Here is a 21,939-nt window from a genome sequence, read left to right on the forward strand (position 1 = left end):
GTCGGACTACAGCGGACCGGATTGTTTCATTGAAACTGGAGTCTGTTGAACCAGAGATCTTGGATCAGTGGAACCAACAGGTGAAGTAAAGAGCAGTTAATGAAAGCAGGGGGTGGGGGTGGGGGTGTGCGGTGGTGCGTCTTACCGGGAGACTGCAGCATGGATCCAGGATGACCGGCACAGACATTTTGCCCTGCAGGTTGAGCTTGGTGAGGTAGAAGACCTTTTCTCCGAACACCTTCTCCTTCTTCATGCGTCGGATGCTGTAGAGGCGGAAGCGGACGGCATAGTTGCCGATCATGTCCGTCTCCACGTGGCTGAAGCGGAAGGTCTCGGTGAAGACGGGGCCGGGCCCTCGCTGGACGCCCGTCTTGGCCCTCTGCTTCATGGTGGGCAGCAGCACCAGGTGCACCTGCCAGGAGAAGTTCCCTGTGCGTTTGATGGAGGGCAGGTCGGTCACCGCCATGATGGTCACGGTCAGCTGCTGCTCCTCCGAGTCGTAGTCAAACACCACATCCAGGGTGCCGTACTTGGCGAGGGCATCGGGTTCGTAGCCTTTTGGGAAGCGTGCAGCTGACCCGCGGGCCGACGTGTCCTAGAGGAGGAGAGGTTCAGGTCCAGAAGGAGCATCAGGCTGTCAGCGGATCAAAGGCCGGCGTTTACCTCAGGGCTGAGGACGGCCGTGCTGTCGCTGGGGGCGTCCTCCTCGTAGCCTTTGTTCAGGTAGCCTTCGCTCTCCTGGCCGTCGCTGCCCTCGCTCAGGCACTTGCCAAAGGACAGGTGAGGGCTGCCGCTGGTCTGGGACAGGTCGCACTTGGCATCGCCCAGGTCCGACAGCGTGCAGGACATCCTGGGAGAGCCGTTCTCGTCCTGGTAGGGAGGTGGCTGGAGCTCGTCCAGCGGCGGCGTTCTCCTCATCCTCTGGATGCAGTTGGCTGGTTGGGGAGAGTTTGGTGGTCTCAGGTACGACAGCTTTACCTCTAAACACCAACAGATCTGACAGCACATTCTCCCAGGACCTTTCACACAACCGCCCTGCACATTTTAACCAAACTATTAGAGTGGTGCAAAAAGGAAACGGGAACTAGGCGCGTTTCTGTGTTTCCATCTGCTGGTTTGGAGAGACTCGACAAGGCGACACAGAGTGTGATGTCATCAGATGTTGACGCTATGCATGTCTGTGGTAAACAGGAAGTAGAGGCTGCCAGCTAGCATGGAGCAGAGAGACCGCTTCCTCCCAGCTGGAGGTCTGGAGTTTGGTTCCTCTGGTCAGGCTCAGACTGGTCATGTTCGCCATCATGTGGCAGTTCGCCATGTCAGAACTTATTCAGTTAACATCTTTCTGAATTTCTTAGCGCTTGAACATTTTTTCTGAAAAGCCAAAAACCGCCTCAAGCGAGTTTTAAAACATTTCTGTGACATTGAGAAAGTTATTTTGAATTTTGCCATTTTCATCAGTCATTTCTAATGCAATGCTTCAAAATGTGCATAAAATTGTTTTTGATGGAAAATCAGCTGCTAGCTGCGTTTCCATATATCATCAAATTGAGCAAATAAGAATTACAAAAATAAATTCTTAATGGAAACACACCAATGTGTAAAAAAACCCTCATATTTTTCAATAAAAAGTTTTTGAAGTTTTGGCGCTGCGCTACGCTATGAGAGCATTTTAATACACTTCCGGGTCGGTTTGCTGCCTTCTCAGCAGGTGAGGCGGCGTTCCTGGTGCAGTCCTGAGAAGCGATGCTCTGAGTGTTAAGTTGATGACACAAAGTAAGTTATGGCATTTAGCGTGCTTTTTTAAAATCCTAGATTCAGTTTGTTATTTGTGTAAACTGCAGGAGGGCGGGAACTCAGAGAACCTGCTCAGCCTCCGTAGGTTTACCTGCATCTGTCATTGCTGAGTTATTGCAGCAGATACAGTGATGAAGGCAGGCGCTGCCAGCTGCTGCCATTGTGTAGGGATTTTATCTGCCACATGATGGCGCCACAGAGCCTCTTCTGTTAGTCTGTTGGTGGTTTTTCTGCCTAATGATGTAACCTTTACGTGAACTGAGTTATTTGTGTATGTTGTGGATTTACATGCACATGTGGATGGCTGAGTTTATTTCTTATTAGATATTTTTGTTTGAGTTTGTATTAGTTGAACCTCTATTGCTGTAATATATTAGCCTAAAGGCAATTTATTTGTTATTACAGACTGTTGGCAACTCTGAGCATCAAGACAAATAAACCAGCTCACATCTACAGTGAAGGTTTCGGTCTCATGTCCTCCTTCCTGTATCCTGACCGATACACCATCCTGTTTGCTGTAAATACCTGAGAACCTAATTAACACCAGTGTTCACGACTTAATGACTTATTGTCATTGAACAAGTTTATTCATGCATCAACTTAACTGCATTCCTTATTTAATAGCAAAATTGCAATCACAACATCTAAATGTTTTACATTAGCAGACAGTTTCTGAATCCTGTATGCCGCATCTGGACTCAGTATGTTACTTTCCTAATAGTCAATAATCAACTGACATCCTGCGAATTAAATTTCAATGTTCTGTGACGGATATGAGAGATACTAACTTAATTCTTAAATATTTAGCTTCTTTGCTAAACTTTTCGCAAAGAAGCTAAATATTTATGTAACCCATGTTATTTTAGCGAATATGAATTATAGCTTGTAATACACCGTATTGCCGATGGGTGGCAGTAAATGGCTTCAAAGTAGCCTAAAGCTACAGTGATATGCTACAGAATATGGGCTAGAACAGTTTTCCCCAACCACCGGGCCACGGACCGGTACCGGTCCATGGACCAATTGGTACTGGGCCGCGCAAGAAATAATGAAATATTTCCGTTTAATGCATTGCTTGAGTCTGGAGGATCTTTTATATTGAAAATCCTTTAACCGGACTCTCTCGGTTCCGTCTTGCCGCCAACATGGAGCCACAAGCAGCAAAATGAGTCAGAAACGGATCAGATTGTTTGTAAAGTTTCTTTGTGAAGGGAAAAGGCCCAGAGAAGAGCCAGGAGGATGGATTTATCCCAGCAGGTGATTCCCACAGTCCAAGCTCTGCATGATATGGTGACCGGATGTTAATGAGGAAATGAAGCTTCAAGCTGCTTCTCCACTAGAGACCAAGAACCCGGAGCATCAGCAACACTTCCGGTCTCATTGTCTCTCATCTCTCCCAGATGGACCGTCTGGTTGCAGAGAAACAAGCTCAGGGCTCCATTAGTCGTTACCCTGAGTTAAAGTTTTCACCAAAGTAAAATGTTCGTTTTTGTGGCGCATCTGTATCTTATTTTGAAGGGATATGTAAACGTTACCATAGCGACCAGAGTCAGAGAGCGTTAGGGCAGTGGAGAGACGAGAGGAGAGGAGCTTGTGAGTTTTAGGTCTGGTTCACACCATTTAAGGATTGTGGGCCGATTTTCCAAACCTCTGTGACCACAGAGCCGATAAAAGTCCAACAGGTTCGGTCGGTTCGTGAGTCCAGCAGCAACACACCACAGAACCGATTCCAGAAGAAAATCCAGTAAAACCCCAACAGACCAAACATGAATTTAGAATAATCAAACAGGATGATGATGTAGAAGCAGAGGTTATAGTTTGTGGCTCATTTTAAGCGATAAAAGACGAAACAAAAAGAAAAGGAGTTTGATAAAAGATGGTGGAGCAGCTGCTCTATGGACCTTACCAAGCTCCGCCCACAACCGACCCACGTGACTGCAAGTCTCACAAACAAAGCCTGGCGGCGCTTTGTTTCTATGTAAACATGACTGATTAGTGCATCATTTCTACCGGATTTTCACAATATGTCAGCTGCTAAATGGACAGAGGAACTAACAAGTTCTTGTCATCCTTGTTGGATGAGATCAAGGTGTTTGAGCCTCGCGACGCCTCCAACACGCTCCACCCTCTACATCAGGGAACCCAAACTTTATGAGACCAAGATCTACTTTTTCTCTCACCAGCCGGCTGAGATCTACCTCTCATGACACGAAGACATAAAAATTGTAAATTAAACTCTATTGACTGATTTTATATATCCATCAGTTATAGCAGAAATATTAAAGTGATAGAAAACCTAATGCAGTTTCTTCCTCAGTGAGACTCTGCCACTGGGAGGAAGTTACTGGTTTCTCAGTCACAAGCTGGTTGCAAACCTGAGGCCAGCAGGTATCAGTCAGTTGTGGTAGATCTGAACTTTGACCTCAATATGAGAAGCTACAGACTGATAGGAGGAACCAAAGAGCTCTGTAAAGGTAAAGGCAAATCTTCTGAAGTTGGGATATAATTAATTTAATTTCACATAATTACCACGGTAGAAGCCATTTGTTTGTTAACATTTTATGAAATATATTTGTTCTATTTGATGTTTGTTGTGAATGACGTAAACTCACAAACGAACGAGGTAATTAGTCCAACGGTTAGAAACTACAGCGGCTGTAATGAGCCACAGCAAAGGGAAACAAAGATAAAATAACCTGAACAGGTGATCAACTCAAAACCACTCCTACCTTTTTACTCTCTCTCTCTCTGTAGTTTAAGCACACCTGTTACCGTGGCAACCGCCTGCGTCCCGCAAGACGAGCAAAGATTACGTTAAAAACATAACATTCAGTTCGTTACGATATCAAGTTTCCAGGCTTGATATTTATTTATCGATTATTAATCAGAGCTTCCCTGAACACAGCGATGGTTGATTGACTAGCTGTACTTGGTGCTAACGTGGCTAACACGAGTAACCGTTTAGTCCAAAGCCTTTTCTGCTAAAATAAAATCTTTAGTGTATGTCAGATACAGACACGTTGCATATTGATCTGTTTAGCTAACGTCAGACTGTGTAGCAGACAGGCTACAAGGTGTACAAGTTGGATCAGTTCTGCCATTATGCTGCACTTAGCTAACGGGAAGCTAAGTGTGTTTGTGAGACGGCCACGTAGAATGGGCATCAGCCAATGAAAAGCGGCCCTGTTATAAGGTCCATGGACCAACTTATCGGATGTATTGACGATTTTAATGATGACAAAATGTAATATTTGTTTCTGGTTTCTCAATTGGTGACTATATGTTGTTTTTATGACTTAATTTATGTTTCAATTCAATTCAAATGTAAAGATTTGAATTGTACATTAAACATATTTTTGTGTTTTTATTATTTAAAGCCTTTTAATCTGACATTTTGTTGCTGAAATGTGCAAAACAAATAAACTTGATTGATTGATAGAATATTAAAGAGCAGCTTGTATTTAGATGCGTCCATACATGCAAATAGGAATAAAGTTGTATTCAATAAGCACATTTCTGTTTACATCCAAATTTTAAAGATTTTTTACAGTCATATGCTGCAGTATATGCATTAGAAAATGGTCAAGTATTTAAAATAATCTCTCATATGCCAAACAGTCCATGTGACATTTTTTATGTTTGGATCAAAATTCAAGGTATTTGGTATTATTGTTCCATTTATTGCCACATTGATATACTTTCCTATAAAATATGATTTTTAAAAGTATTAGACGATGGGACAGTCAGGACTCTGTTATTTGTCATCCTCCCACATAAAGAATCGCTTGGTTTTGTTCGGCCTCCCCGTCTCGCTCTCTCTCAGCCGTATGTGTGGCAGGTGGATTTCCTGTCTTTGTAATTAGAACCAAATTAGGTTAAACTGCGTTTCTTCCCTCGCCATCTTGTTTTGTATTAACAGATGTTAAGAACACAGACATAAAGTTTACAGCGCAGACACAGAGCCACGCTGGGCAGCGTGTTCAGATGGAAATGCTGCACATAATTCTTTGCTCACAAAGATAAATCATTCTCACCGCTCACTCAACGCACAACTACATATTATACCTGCAGTTCACATCCAGCTGCACAGCAGCAGAATTTGCAGTTTTACTATAAAGCTGGTTAAAAAATAACTGGATTAGGCATTTCCTGCCCCTTTTCTTCTCTTTTATACAAGCAGACAACACATAAGCTCAACAACACAAAAGCTTTATATTTATTACAAAATATTCATCTAAGAATTGATTTCTTCCTGTAATGGAAATAATTTCTGATTAAGTTCTCTGTTTTCATACTTTCATAGATTGTTCTTCTTTTTACCTTTTCTACAGTTTTTCATGTTAAATTGCACTTTTTTGTTAAGTTTGTTAAACTATCTTGAATCTGTATTTCTAAATAAAGACTAACAGAAAGATCACAGTAACTTTTATTTATGATAAAACCTGTTTTTTCCTTATAACAAACAAACCAGATATAACAAGTTTGAGCTTCTTCATGGTCCGGAGTATTAAATTATGATAACAATTATAATCTAATACTTTGTACAGATTAACTCTAATCTTAATTTAACATCCTGGAACCTGAAGAATCCAAACCTGTTAAATCAGCTTTTTTATGTTTGGTATAAAAAGAAAAACAGGATTTATCAAAGAAAAAAGGTGAATGGACTGAACTTGTGTCGTGCCTTGCTAGTCATGTTGACCACTCAAAGCGCTTCACACTACAGTCACATTCACCCACACACATGTACACCCACATGCAGGTCGGGGGGCAACTTGCCGCTAAGTACCCCGCCCCGGGGCAGCTCAACATGTGGCTCAGGAAGCTGGAATCGAACTTACAACCTTCTGGTCACAAGACGACCACTCTACCACCGAGCCACAGCCGCCCTAAAAAAGCCACTGCATGATCCTTTTGCTAATCTTCTTTAAAATACAGATTTAAACAGAATAACGAGCTACAATTCAGTGCAATTTAATATAAAAAGTGAGTAGAAAAGGTAAACTAAAGGACAAACCATAAAAGCACAAGTACAGTGAAAATAAACAGAAATCGTTACTATTAAAAGAAGAAATTTTAATTCTTAAATCAATACGTTGTTATAAATACTGAGCCTAGTTGCGGCACTGAGCCGCCTGCCACTAAACCAGCGAAGGGAAAAGGGCTAACGTTCGGCTAATTCAATTCATTTTACAAGTTTAACAATAATACTGGACATGGTTGGAGTTCCTTAAAGTGTTTTGGGGGCAATTTACAGTGACCAACTGACCTGACCTACATGTTTTAGGAGATGTGGGGGGAAACCGGAGCACCCGGAGAAAACCCACGCAAACACGGGGAGACCATGCAAACTCCACACAGATGGTCTCTGTGAAGATGCAGCGCTAACCGCTGCACCACCGTGCTGCCCACGTTTTTTCCAATCGGGTCGGGAAGGGATCTATTTTCTAGTTAGTCGATGGGGAAAAACTTCATGGTTTTTAAATTTCCTCTTGACGGAGCGTGGCATGGCGCCCCGTTCACAGACCTCTCACGTCTTTCTCCTCTAAATATCTGAATCAAGAACATTAAACATGTTCTTGATCGTCTTCAATCTTTTGGGGTTTTTTTGGCTTTTTCAATCGCAGAATGTTTCGGACTTTTTTCCAAATTGAAAATTTTGATTTTTTCTTTTGACCATCCTGCAGGGTTTTAATATCTGGATTGTTTAAATCCTCCAGGATGGTTTCTCCAGCGATCTCAGTCTCTCCTGTGGATTCTGGATCCGTGGAACAACTTGATAAGGTTTTTCCTGAGAGTTCCTCCTCCGAAGAAACCTCTGGACTGAAGACTTTAACCAGGTCGACTTGGTTCTGTGAGTCTTTCTCCTCTTGGAAAACTGGGATGTGGTTTTGATGGAGATCTTCTTCCTCAGCTGTTAGAGTGTCGGGCAGCAGTACATCCTCTCTTGCTCCGTCCAAATCATTTATCGTACAACTTTTCTCCTGCTGGTATTTTGCTGCTTCCTGTTTTAATGCAGTGACATCAGTTTCATACAGACGGTTTAACTCCAGGTACAAACTGTTAACCTTCTCTAACTCAGCCTGGACACTCCTTTCCTTGTCTTGAAGGAATTTAATCTCAGTGGTTGTTTTATCTTGGAGGACGGCAAACTCAGCTCTCATATTGTCTAGAAGCGCCATGTCCTCCTCTGATTTCTCCAGATTAATTTTCCTCTCCTGGTTTATCTCCTGCTGGTACGTTTCAGCCTGCTGCTGTAAATCCATAATGTCTCTTTCATATTTACATTTTTGTTCCTCGTATGAAACATGAACCTGATCCAGTTCATTTATCAGCTGCTTCTCTCTCTTTTGCAGAACTGTGATTTCTCTGGACATGTTTTGATAGAGCTCCTCCTTCTCAGCTCTCAGGTTCTCTAGATGCTCCTTGTCCTCCTCTGATTTCTCCAGATGATCTTTTCGCTCCTGATTTATCTGCAGCTGAAGGTTTTCAACTTGTTGTTGCAGCTCAGAATTGTTTCTTTCATGCATAACCTTCTCTTTCTTTTCTCTGTTTGAAAGAGCAGTTTCCTCCTGGTTTATCTTCTTCTGGTATTTTTCACGGTGCTGCTGTATATCCATAATGCCTCTTTCATATTTACATTTTAGCTCCTCGTAGAAGAAGTTAAACTGGTCCAGTTTTATCATCTGCTTCTCTCTCTTTTGCAGAACTGTGATTTCTCTGGACATTTTATGAAAGAGCTCCATCTTCTCAGCTCTCAGATTGTTGATAAGCTGCATATTTTCCTTCGTTCTTTCTATGTTGGCGTCTTTCTCATCTGTCGCCTCCTGCCGATATCTTTCCACGTCTTGCTTTAGTAAAGAAACTTCGCTTTCATATTTGCAGGTCAGTTCATTGTATGAACGTTTGATCAGATTTAATTCGTCCTGCAAAAGTTTCTCACCGTCTTGCAGGAATGAAATCTTTTGGGACATTTCTTTAAACATGTCGTCCTTCTCAGCTCTCAAGTTCTCCAGCAGTCGTTGTTCCTCACTCAGCCTCGCTTCATAAAGCTTCTGTGTCTCGGCCTCCTGCCTCAGCAGAGCATCGGCTGCTTCATACTCAGAGCGCAGTTCCTCGTGGGAAGTCTGGAGTTGGTCCAGATCTTCTTGGAGGGCCTGACTTTTCTTCTTCTCAGCCTGTATTTCAGCCACAAATGCTTCCTGGCTGAGGAGGTGGGCCACCTTTAACTCCTCCAAGTCTTGTTGCAAGTTCTTCTTCTTCATGTACTTCACGTTGTTGTGAACCTTGGAAGCAATGACCGCAGCGTTACGGACTGCTGGATCACTGAACTTCTCTAGCCTCTCAAGTTCCCTCTTTGCGTCTTTGGCCTGGTTGATAAAAGTTTCTTTGAGAGCTTTTTGCTTTTTTAACTGGAGTTTGGTCTCTTCCAGCTCGGCCTCCAGGTGGGACAGTTTCTGGTTGTCTTCAAACCTCCCGGCTCTCTCCATTTCCAGAAGGTAACTCAGCCTGTGGATTTCCCCGTGTAAGGCATTCGGGTGTGCAGGAGGGAACCTGCCTTGGGGGTTTTGCTGGCCTCCCCTTCTCGCGTGGGGTCCCATCATCCCACTGTGGTATCTCGGCGTATAATGAGACATTTTCTCCTAAATACAATCGCTAAAATCCTCGATTGGTAAACTACCTGAAAGAGCTTTGCGTCTGAACTGGTCAGTGATATTGCAAGCAATGAAAAATATGCAGAATTGTGTTGCATACAATCCTACAGTTGATGACATCACAGACTGAATCGCCAGTGACATCACAGAATCTTCCTTTGCTGGTGGAGTGACATCATTCCACCACCAAATATCTTCCTCTTTATTCTTGTTTACATTCAAAATAGTCCAGGATTCAGTCGTTTTTAATCAAATATCAGGGCATCAAACTCATTTCCATTTGGGCCAAAATCTGAATGTTCATAAAGTTCCTGTTGCGCCGGATCGTATTGATAAAAACCAATTCAATTGTTAAAAGTGTTCCTTAAAATAACATCATATTGAACATCTTTTCACACTAATCAGTCCATCCAGGATTGTTTTTGTGGTTTTCTGCCATCAACATCACAGATTTCGTGGCGCTAATTTAGAAATATTTGTAAGGAATTTTTACGATATTTGCGCTAATAAATGATGTTAAATGTGACCTTTTATTAATCGCTCTATTGGTCATAGACTATAACTTGACATCAGGTCAGGCTGAGACGGCGGTCACTTGAACCAAAATGTTTTTGGACAATTTTGACAAAAAATGTTGATAAACTCAGAAAAAATGTGGGGATTTGTTGGTTTTTGTGTGAATTTTGTGGTTATTTGTGAAAAACTGGAGGGGCCTATTGCTGTAATTTGGAGACTAGAGGGAAAACATACATCCACTGCCCTCAGCCTTAGTACTGGCTCTCCACAGGGCTGTGTGCTGAGCCCCCTGCTCTATTGTCTGTACACATACGACTGCACCTCTGCCCACCACAGCAACACCATCATCAAGTTTGCTGATGACACCACAGTGGTGGGGCTCATCTCAGGAGGCGACGAGTCCGCCTACAGGGGAGAGGTGGAGCGGCTGTTGGTGTGGTGCAGGGAGAACAATCTGCTCCTCAACAACTCAAAGACAAAAGAACTCATAATAGATTACAGGAGGAATAAAACGGACATTACACCACTAACCATTGGGGGAAAATGTGTGGAGAGGGTAGCTGATTTCCGTTTCCTGGGGGTCCACATTGAACAGGGCCTCACATGGAACATGAACACCTTCGAGCTGATAAAAAAGGCCCAGCAAAGACTGAACTTCCTGAGGGTTCTCAGGAGGAACAACATCAAGGAGAAGCTGCTGGTGTCCTTCTACAAGTGCTCCATAGAGAGCATACTGACCTACTGTATCTGCGTCTGGTATAACAGCAGCACTACGGCTCAAAGGAAAGCTCTCCAAAGGGTTGTGAATACAGCCCAAAAAATCATTGGCTGCCCTCTCCCCTCACTGGAGGACCTGCACAGCGACCGCTGTCTAAGAAAAGCACAACACATCACAAAGGACACTTCTCACCCCGGACCTTCTCTGTTCACACTGCTGCCTTCAGGCAGAAGATACAGAGCAACCAGAACCAGAACCAACCGTCTCAGTTTCTACCCGACAGCAATAACAAAACTAAATGCAATCAAAAACAACCATTAATCATCATGAATGATGGATGTGAGAATGTGGCTGTTCTTTATTGGGTTTTTTTAATCAGTTATTTGTTATTTCTTACATTGTGTGTGAATTGTGAGACAGTTATTTTTTGTTTTTAAGCATGTGCACCGACTGATGGCACTTTTTAAATTTCGTTGTTCTTGTGACAATGACAATAAAGATTTATCTTATCTTATCACATAAAAAGCTATGGCGGGCCAGATTTGGCCCTCGGGCCTTGAGTTTGACACACGATAATCTGAGAACTTTTTTCAATATCTATACTTTGGAAAGTTAATTTTGCTTGTTTAGTCAAACATTTATTTTCTTTTGTACAGAGGAAAAAGAGAGTGGGAAAGAAAATGTATAATAAATCGATGTAAACAACATGACAAAGTAAAAGATAAAAACTATAACTATTGATTTCTAAATCTTGTTGAGTTGGGTCGGATTGATTAAACCTCGTTTTTAATATCAGGCTTAAGACTCAAAACTTGTAAATGAGTAATAGTTGTAATGTACTAGTATTGTTGTGGCTTGTTTATTGTTGTCATAGCAACTGCCTACCAAGATGGCTGTCAGTTAAAACAAAGAAAGTTGTAATCTGTACTTTCAGTTTGTTTTCGTTAGCTTTTAAAAGGCACCATGTAGTTCTTATTATAAATAGTTTTTCTCCATTAATTCCCGTTTTTACTTTTATCAGCAGAAATGTTTCAGTGTTTGTTATTTGTTACCTCCTGAAAATGGCGTTAGCTACAGTTTATTAGCTCTAGCTAGCTTAGTGAACAAGCAGATCACCAGCTAATCACGTTAGCATGTTTCAATAGATATCTTGTGTCTAACGGTTCATGAAAAGTTTGAGGAGTTTAGCTGAAACCAAACGTTTTGTGTTTTGAGAAACTCCTGCAACATTAGCCATGACTTATTATGTTTTGTTTATAGATTATAATCCACTATAATCTACCTGCTTCATCGGGCCAGCAAGGTGAAAAATATAACAAAGACATACAATTTCTGAGGTAAATATTAGTTTTTTCATGTCACAGACTACAACTTAGTAATTACAACATTTAAACCTGATTGAAGTCATTGGGTTTGTCTTTCTGCCAGGGTATGTAAACTTCTGAACTTCACACTTCGCTGGTAAAGAAGAAGCTTGTTGTTCAGGTCGGAGGACCCAGGAAGCAATCGTCTTAATTTTGAAAGGTGAGCTGTAGGAAAGCTGAGGAGGTTTTGGTACAATGGACCCATTGACGGCTTATAGGCACTCCAGTCGAGCACATGGTGTGTGGCGCGGCGCTGAGAGCTTTCTGAGCATATCCAAGTGCTAATAAGTCCCAAAGCTGACTGAAGCACAGCCTTTCTTCCTCCCTGAACCTCCTCCACACTGCAAGAAGTGGGAAGGAGCAGAAGTCATCCATCCATCCCGTATGTATGCTCTTCGGGCTCGGAGTATGAATGTGCCACTTGATGGTGCTTTACAGCTACCCTCTGTGCTTACGGACGCCACAAAGCGGCGGCCTCCCTGCCAAACATTTCCATAAAGGGACACAAAGACAGAGAGATGCCAGGAGAACAGACGCCCGCCTGTGCACATTGTGTTTGAGCAGCTCCAGAGTTTCAATGTCAGGCCGGTAGGAGAGTGTGTGGGAGCAGAAACTAACCAGGCCCGAGTCCGCCGCATTCCTCGCCTGGTCAAAGCCGCGTCGGGGTCCGGCGGGGTGAAAACGACGCGTGGACGTTACGCGTCGATGCTGTGGGAGGTTACTGTTACAGCGGACGCCGCCAACCGAGGCAGAGGGAAGATGTTTTCACTTTAGATGACGCCGAGGTCAGAGTCGTCTTTCAGTTGACCGACTATGCTTCTTTGAACTGAGCTCTACAAAAACCTCTTCACTGCATTTTCAGCTCAAAGTCATTCTGCGTTCACACTGCGGACTTTAAAGCTGCACTGTGAATATTAAGAAAAAAATATTTTTTTACATATTTGAGAGGTATGAGACAGATAATCTGTAAAAATAATTAAAAAAAATTAAGCTCCTCTGCCTTCTTCTAGTGAGAACTAAAAACAACCAATCAGAGCCAGGAGGCGGGGCTTAGCCTTGCCAATCACAATCTCCTGCAGCGCTGCTCATCCTTACTCCCTCTTTTGCTTTCTACAGCAGATCCTGTCTTGAATGCTAGGCTAGTTAGCATGGCCAGCAATGTCGTGGTAAGTTGTTCCTCTGCCTCTAGCACATTTAGCAGCTCATTCATGAGGATTACTGACAGCATTAAGACCCACCTCTTGGCTCTCTTTGGTTGTTTTTGGTGCATTTCTTCTGACAGAAATCGTAGCTCAGGGGGCAGGAGGAGGAGAATGATCTTTTTACAGTTAAATGGCTGCAAAATTATTCAACTGTACATCTTTGAAAAGCAGATGTGGTGCCTCCTGCACAACCAACAGAATGCAGCAAGTGGTTTCTGGATGGTAAGTCAGCAACAAAACAGAAGCCGTTGTACATGGCATACAGTGGTAAAACCAGCTGACCAAACGCAAACTAACATTTTGCCAAAAAAATGGCTGGGTGTGTTTTTTGTTTTTTTTAGCGCTTGGTGAGTTTTTAGAAGCAGTAAAAACCCAAAACATGCAAAATGTTCATTTTGTACAATAGGTCTCCTTTAAAAGCCAGGCATATTACTTAGATTTAAATCAAATGCTCTGAAGTTCTGTGGACACACTTCTCTCACTTTTTGTTGAGTTTTCATAGCAACGTCTGCTTTCCATGGAAATTTGGGCCAAACTCTGGTCCAGTAAGTAAAACTCTCATACTGAACTGGACCTTTGCATCCCAATTCAAACCGCAAAGACAAGCAACCTAACAGGAAACACACCATGCTGATAAAACCCAGCCATTCAGGGAGAGAGGATAAAGGCTCCCTGAAATCCTGATTAAACTCATGTGTAGCAGTGAAATGGGACCCTTAAAGAGGCAAGACCTCATTCTGGACAAATAGCAAAGCAATAAAACCTCCAAAAAGTCTGATTTATGTACAACGGAGGAGTTTAAGGCGTCTGCAGGCCTTAGCAGTGTTTGTTCATTGTGACATTAACCGGTTCATGAAGTTCAGATCTACACATGTGGCTGTTTGATAGCTGCTACGGCCAGCTGATTGGTCATGTGATGCAGCGGTGGGTCATACGTGTGGAATAAATTCTTCAACCAGTCCGGATGCAGCGGATGCAACCGCTGCAGATTCAAATATTCAGGCTGAACCGGTGCATGTGTCGTAAAACAAACACAAAGCACAATGAAGAAAAACAGCGAGTGACTGAAGGAACACAAACCCTGTACATTCTAGACACTAACAGGAACCATAGAATTGCACAAAAATCTGTGAGGGCCGACGGAGTCCCAGCTCAGTGAAAGAGGTGAACAGAACCTGGTACCAGAAGCCCATTAAAATTCTGTTTACATCGTTTTAAACTGTGTGACTGTGAGGGGGAGTAAAAATAGCAGCAGGTATGTTGTTCCATATAACACAGTAGGAGTGAAACAGGTAAACCTTTATGGATGAAACTCCACTAAAAACCCATCTAAAAATCAATAAATGTAATTGATTACATTTATTTGAAATGTAATCAATGGCAAATTAATTTAAACAGTTTTTATTCAATATCCTTAAAGCTGCAGTATGTAACTTTTATAAAAAAAACTTTTTATTTTTTACATATTTGAGACAATTAATCTGCTCCTCTGCCTTCTCCCAGTGTCAACTAGAAACAACCAATCAGGGCCAGCAGGCGGGTCTTAGTGCTGTCAATCACTCCCCCCTTTGTTCTCTGCTATGCTAAAGCTAGCACTGTGCACTAAACCGGACTCTCAGTTGCCATGTCGACTGACTGGGATCCCCTCCGTTCTTACATCACCGCGCTTTCTGATTGGCTACCTGTCGCATTCAATAGGCTGCGATAATCGAGCCGAGACAAAGTTTATATGAAGAAGAAGAAAAAAAACGTTTTGTGGTCACTTTATCTTCAAGAATTAGTTTTCATCTATGTTTGATTTTTGGGCAGAAGAAATTTGTTTTTGAGATGAAATTTCTTTCTTGAATCTCTGGTGAATTCTGTCGATTAGCCACAAACTAATATTTTGCTCTTACACATTAAAAGTTAGATTGTAATTTAATTTGATAGTTTCAATGTTAAAAGGAGAAAAAAACAGGAGCTACTTGAATGCATGTTTTCTACATGATGCTTATTACGGCTAATGTTTATCACAAAGGCTGTTGTGCTAATATTGCACCTTTTCTTTTTGAAATACTGATACTGATGAAGTATTTAGTGACAGTAAGTTATTTATTCCACTGTATGGAATTGAAAAGTGCTGAAAAACGCTGCTGATGTCCATTCAGTGAATATTACGTTGTGATAAAAGACTAAAGTTAATAATTTTATCCACATGGAGGAGATCAAATTTCACTGAAGTGACTTAGAATCGTTTATGACACTACAGTGAAAGATGTTTCTGCTGCATGCAGCTTGTTTTTTGTGTTGAGAGACAACGCATGAAGAACGGCGAGGCAGGATCCAAAGGAGCGGATTCACATCGTGTCCACTACGATGCCAGAGAAGAACCTGCTCCTGCTCCAGTAGATCGGTGGGACTGCAACATGACACTCGGATCTGAAAACTGAACTCAAACAATTCAAAATGGAGAAAAACTCTTGAGCTTGACTGACTTAACTTAGGAATACTAAAAGAAAACATTAACTATTTTGTTCTGTTTGTATTATTGTCAGAATGTGTAATAAATATGTTTTGTTCAACACAGTGCTTCCCTTGCTCCTCCTGAGTTGGACCCGGTTCTGATGCCTGTTTGTTTAAACAGATCTAGTCACTGATCCCCTGCAGCAGGCCTAGCGAGCCTCAATCGGGGGCTAGCTAAGTGTTTAGCTTCTTTTTCTCTAACAGGCCATCATCCATCCATCCATCATCCATCCATCCAGTGTGTTGCCATGGTAACATGGTACCATCATCTGCCGAGGCCTCGCTGCTGTAGCCGTCTCCGGTCAGGGCTCTGTAGTTCTGCCGGCTCTCCCACCTGAAGCCCCCCCGGGGCCTGGCGCCGCCCGCGGCCCCCGCTGCTCCTCTGAGGCCCTGGGAGCGGCCCACCGCCTCCTGGTACCGACCCAGCAGCTCGCCGTCGCTGTCCGAAGAGTCGCCGCCACCGCAGGACGCCGTTTCTACTGGGGACAGACAGGAGGCTTCAGAACTGTGGAACCGGAACCCAGAACCAGAACCAGAACCAGAACCAGAACCAGAACCAGACTGTTTAACGGACTGTTTAGCAGGATCTGGCAGTATCCCAGTAGCAGTACCTGCTACTTATAAGAATCTGGGAGTTTTTGTGGGAATAACTGGGAATAAAGCCGTTGCCATAGCGATGGGCTCATAATGGGCGACATTATGCAACACGGCGTTACACAACAGAAGAATATTTATGGAAACACGAACAATGGCTGGCTGGGAAGAGCAGCAGTCAGTAAAGCCTGACGCACAAAACAGAAACATCCATCAAGCTGGACATGAAACATGAAGCTGTCGCCATGGTTACCAGCAGGTCTGATTCATCCACTGTGATGCCGGTAGTCTCACTGAGAAATGAAAGAGATTCATGACTAGGTTGACATTTTCAGGAAGTGCTGCAGTTGCAGCTTCCGACCAGCAGGGGGCAGAAGAGCCTCCCTGCTGGCTCTGGTTCTGGTTCTGTTCCAACCAGTGAGTTCTGCTACCAGAACCTCCTGGCAGATCCCGGTCACCAGAACTAACCAGACAGACAAACTTCTGCAAGGACTCAGGTCACTGTATGTAAACATATGATCCGGTTTGGATCAGAGGAAATCAGAAGCTAAAAATGATTCCAGAAATCCAACAGACCAGACAGCGAACCGATTCATCTGAACAACGAACCGGTTCACGAAAGAACTGGTTCAGTAAAGAACTAGTTCAGAAAGGAACTGGTTCAGTACAGAACTGGTTCAGTACAGAACAGGTTCAGTAAAGAACTGATTCAGAAAAGAACTGGTTCAGAAAAGAACTGGTTCAGTACAGAACTGGTTCAGAAAAGAACTGGTTCAGTAAAGAACTGATTCAGAAAAGAACTGGTTCAGAAAAGAACTAATTCAGAAAAGAACTGGTTCAGTAAAGAACTAATTCAGAAAAGAACTGGTTCAGTAAAGAATGGTTCAGTACAGAACTGGTTCAGAAAAGAACTGGTTCAGTAAAGAACTAATTCAGAAAAGAACTGGTTCAGTAAAGAATGGTTCAGTACAGAACTGGTTCAGAAAAGAACTGGTTCAGTAAAGAACTAATTCAGAAAAGAACTGGTTCAGTAAAGAACTGTTTCAGTAAAGAACTGGTTCAGTAAAGAACTGGTTCAGTAAAGAACTGGTTCAGTACAGAACTGATTCAGAAAAGAACTGGTTCAGTAAAGAACTGTTTCAGTAAAGAACTGGTTCAGTAAAGAACTGGTTCAGTACAGAACTGATTCAGAAAAGAACTGGTTCAGTAAAGAACTGGTTCAGTAAAGAACTGATTCAGAAAAGAACTGGTTCAGAAAAGAACTAATTCAGAAAAGAACTGGTTCAGTAAAGAACTGGTTCAGAAAAGAACTGGTTCAGTAAAGAACTGATTCAGAAAAGAACTGGTTCAGAAAAGAACTAATTCAGAAAAGAACTGGTTCAGTAAAGAACTGGTTCAGTACAGAACTGGTTCAGAAAAGAACTGGTTCAGTAAAGAACTAATTCAGAAAGGAACTGGTTCAGTACAGAACTGGTTCAGTAAAGAACTAATTCAGAAAAGAACTGGTTCAGTAAAGAATGGTTCAGTACAGAACTGGTTCAGTAAAGAACTGATTCAGAAAAGAACTGGTTCAGAAAAGAACTAATTCAGAAAAGAACTGGTTCAGTAAAGAACTGATTCAGAAAAGAACTGGTTCAGTAAAGAACTAATTCAGAAAGGAACTGGTTCAGTACAGAACTGGTTCAGTAAAGAACTAATTCAGAAAAGAACTGGTTCAGTACAGAACTGGTTCAGTAAAGAATGGTTCAGTACAGAACTGGTTCAGAAAAGAACTGGTTCAGTAAAGAACTAATTCAGAAAAGAACTGGTTCAGTAAAGAACTGTTTCAGTAAAGAACTGATTCAGAAAAGAACTGGTTCAGTAAAGAACTGGTTCAGTAAAGAACTGTTTCAGTAAAGAACTGGTTCAGTACAGAACTGGTTCAGTAAAGAACTGGTTCAGTAAAGAACTGATTCAGAAAAGAACTGGTTCAGTAAAGAACTGGTTCAGTAAAGAACTGATTCAGTAAAGAACTGGTTCAGTAAAGAACTGATTCAGTAAAGAACTGGTTCAGTAAAGAACTGATTCAGTAAAGAACTGATTCAGTAAAGAACTGGTTCAGTCAGTGGAACATTGAGTGGAAGGAAGACCTGCTTCAGGACTCACCTTGCGACTCCTGGTTCTTCCTGAAATCGTCGAGGCATTGCAGGCTGGCCGGGTTCTGCAGAACCAGCTTGTTGTTGAGGAACCAGAAGAGGAAGGTCATGAGGATGATGAAGAGCGCGATGGCCGTCAGGAAGCCCAGAACCTCCGGAGAAACTGGACCGGAACACAAACAGAACCTCAGGAACGCACGGACCACAGCTGTACATACGCCTGACCATCAGCAGAGACGGACGCTGCCTAATGGTTACCATGGCAACGGGTTCAGCATCATTCAGGTTCAAGTCGGATCAGAGCCAAAACGGGACAGTCTAATTCATCTACTCATAAAATCAGATTCAATCTGTTCAAATTATAATCACTGAGTCCAACAGAACCAGTCCGGCTCCTTCCCGATCAGTCCGGTCCGAACAAACATTCAGTTCAAACGAATCCGCAGATTTGCCTATTCGACTCTGAACTAAAGTGGACCGGACCAGAATCAGACTGAAGAGGAACATTGAGCTTCCAGAGTTTCCCCCAGTAAACCTGCTCAGCCCGCCGGGCGGCGCCGAGGAGTCCGCCGGGTTTTTCTATTAAAACATGTCAAGTTGACAGGAAAAGTAAAAACATTACTGGGTTATTACATGTTACAGAAAAACATGGCAGTGAAACGATATTTAAACCCAGAACTAGTCTGAAAATCAACAAATAAAAAAATACACTTAAGATGAATATGAATTATTTGCACTTCTGTTTAATCCAAATGAAGTCAGCGGCTCCATCGGGCCCCCAGGGCTTCAGGGGCCATAAAGGCTGATATTTTAACACAGATATATAATGTAACATTTATTTATTGGGATTATCAATGCTGCTAAATTTGATTTAATTTGTTTCAGCATAAATTAAAAGATTTTAAATTAATATTTAAATGTCAGATTTTAAGGAGCTGCCAGGGGCGATTCTAGGATCTGACCTTTAGGGGGGCTGAGCCCCCAGCTGGGCTAAGACCCAGGAGAAGATATTCTAAATCTAACTGCTTACTTACATACATTCACAAACAAAATTAAGAAACATGTTGTCAGTAATTCATAGAATAAAAGAACAATGTTCATATACTTATAAAGAGTAAAATCAGAGAAACTTTTAGTTTTTTCTAGGTATATAAACTCAGTTTGAAACAGAATCTGGAGATTACATCATAGCTGCCAACATGTGGTAAAAGGTACAAGTTCAGGTTAATGACTAGTGGAAATGAGTCATTAATCTGAACTTTATTTGAAAATCATATGTAGAAATTTCATGACCCTTATTTTTATCTGAACATTATGCAGCTGTTTTGTCTTTAAACAAGAATGAATGTCCATCTATGGAAAAGTGGACATGATGAGTCGGGTTTTAATATTTCAGTTCATGAAGTGAGTCTGTCATAGTTTCAGTACCAAACAACTTTCTGTTCACAGAACCAGCCTGACCCAAACATCCTGTGCTGGTCTTTACTTTGACCTTATTTTAGTGACTCCAGAGAAATTTGGGAAATTAATGAAAAACACAACAGTCACTAATCAAACTTCAAAAAACAGCAACAAGAGTAATTAAGGATCAGACTAACACATTAATTATACAAATATTTTGCACATATACAACATTTTGTACTGAACTACAAAATACTCTTCAAGTAAATAAAGCCAGTGCTGTCCACAATTTCATTCATAAATATAAAAATAATTCTAAATTAATTAAGCACTGCATTCCCCATTGTAAAACAATCCCAGGTTGGTTTACTGGAGCAGAACATGGTTAGAAAAAGTTTCCCCAGTGGCTGGAAGTTAAACACAGATATTATTCTGACATTTAACATTTAGCTGTAAAATGTTTGGTTTACTATTGAATTTATTCCTGATCAAATCGGTTTGATTGATTAAAGTGAAGCCTTCAAACATGCTAGTTTTATTTAACTCTAATGGTTTATCTGAGATTATATTTGAAAATGAATCATTTATTCCTGGTAGAAATGTGCTCTACATGTTTGAACATTTAGAATCAAACTAACAGATTCATTTTTTCCTATGAACAAACTTTACTATAAAGGTGAAGAATCAGTAACACATGACTGAAAGACAAACTTCGGCTCCGTTGCTGTTTTTCTTCGCCGTTCTGCTTCACGCTGTCACGGTTGCTAGGCAACATGAGTTACGCTGAGGGGGGGGCGGTGCAGTAGGAGGGGGCTACACCTGTTCACTGCTTCTCTCTTCCGGTCTCAGTTTATTCAGGGTCTGCGAAGGACCCGGTCTACGTAGACCCGGTCTACGTAGACCCGGTCTACGTAGACCGGGTCTACGTAGACCGGGTCCTTCCAAGGATGCAGACCTGGAATTGGGACACAGCTAAACTCTGAACCCGTTCTCCAGCTGATCACAGCGTCGACAGCAGGGAGAGGACATGTGGACAGGGGACATGTGATGGGCTGCAGGAGACTCCTCTACCTTTTCTGATGCAGATCAGTTCATGAACTCCACAGTGACGATCTCCACCTGGAGAGACAAGGAGGGAGGATGAGACCAGAACCAGAACCAGAACCAGTAAACACAAAAGCAGCAGTTTTGTGTAGGAGGAAGCTCAGCATCCTCTTCCTCCTCAGGCTCTCCTGCTCTCTGCAGCCTCAGACTAGCAATCACTTTTACTTTGACTAGACCAGATATATTCCCTCAGACACTGAAGCTGCTGCATCTAAAGCAAACAAGCAGAGCGACTCCGCGGGCCGACCCGACAGCCAGGCTGGATCCGTCCCACGTTTTACAGCAACCCATCAGAGACTCGGCGTGAAAACCAGCAGCGGTTTAAAGGGTTAAATGTGGCTGAACAGGAAGTAGATGAGGTGGTCATGTGATCAATTGGCTGATTATTGTCTACAGATTGAAGTCAAAGCGCTTGACCTGCTGTCTCTCACTGAACAGTGATGTCACTTCCTGCTTCACAGCCTCGTTCTTTCAAAGCCTGCTGACCTTCACACCGAAGCTGTGACCTCTGGTTTCAGGCTGACCGTCCTCATGTCTCCCAGTCTGTCTCCCAGTCTGTCCTCAATGCTGAATGCAGATTATTCCATCTGTCGGCTCCTCAGCTCATAGTGGAGCTAATTGGTCGTTTAGCGCACTTAGCTTCCTCTAAATCATTGTTCCAGGTAAATGCTAAAGCCTTAATTTACTCGGCCTTTTTGTAAACTTTCAGTTATAGTTCAGATAGCGCCTCTATCAAGTAACCATGGAATCCATGAAAACAGTCTGGTTTCCTGTTGAAGCTTTTCGCCGTTTCTCTGGACGGAGGAAGAGGAAGAGGAGGAAGAGGAGACAGTTTTTTCCACCTTGCAGTGTTTTGTTGAAGCTTTTCAGTCTGAATTTAACTCCACTGGTTCTGACTGGGGGATTTTATTTGGTGGCATCAGAACAACGGAGACTGAATAAAAATGCATGCCA

The 21,939-nt window shown here is 42.4% G+C and overlaps 2 protein-coding genes across 5 annotated transcripts in view; both read right to left on the reverse strand.

Annotated features, from left to right (window-relative positions):
* The window catches only part of syt14a (synaptotagmin XIVa), a 33,245-nt gene that overhangs the window by 10,288 nt on the left and 1,018 nt on the right, over positions 1-21,939 (reverse strand). For 3 of the 4 annotated variants that reach the window (XM_028000978.1, XM_028000977.1, XM_028000975.1), the window contains exons 2-6: positions 20,953-21,000; positions 18,491-18,643; positions 16,015-16,230; positions 664-935; positions 146-595 (exon numbers count right to left, since the gene is read on the reverse strand). In XM_028000978.1, coding sequence (XP_027856779.1) covers positions 146-595; positions 664-935; positions 16,015-16,230; positions 18,491-18,643; positions 20,953-21,000 — 1,139 coding nt within the window. The remainder of the gene's footprint in view (positions 1-145; positions 596-663; positions 936-16,014; positions 16,231-18,490; positions 18,644-20,952; positions 21,001-21,939) is intronic. The other variant, XM_028000976.1, reaches the window with a different exon arrangement.
* Positions 6,901-10,255, reverse strand: LOC114134375 (titin homolog). The gene has a single exon (XM_028000970.1). It carries the CDS (start codon positions 9,429-9,431, stop codon positions 7,362-7,364), a length of 2,070 nt encoding a protein of 689 aa, XP_027856771.1. The 5' UTR covers positions 9,432-10,255; the 3' UTR covers positions 6,901-7,361.

Source organism: Xiphophorus couchianus, chromosome 19 (genome assembly GCF_001444195.1).
Source record: "Xiphophorus couchianus chromosome 19, X_couchianus-1.0, whole genome shotgun sequence".
Taxonomy (NCBI): Eukaryota; Metazoa; Chordata; class Actinopteri; order Cyprinodontiformes; family Poeciliidae; genus Xiphophorus; species Xiphophorus couchianus.

What these genes read in the sequence shown, in the direction of transcription:
- LOC114134375 (XM_028000970.1), bottom strand. Translation starts at nt 9,431, where the DNA reads ATGTCTCATTATACGCCGAGATACCACAGTGGGATGATGGGACCCCAC.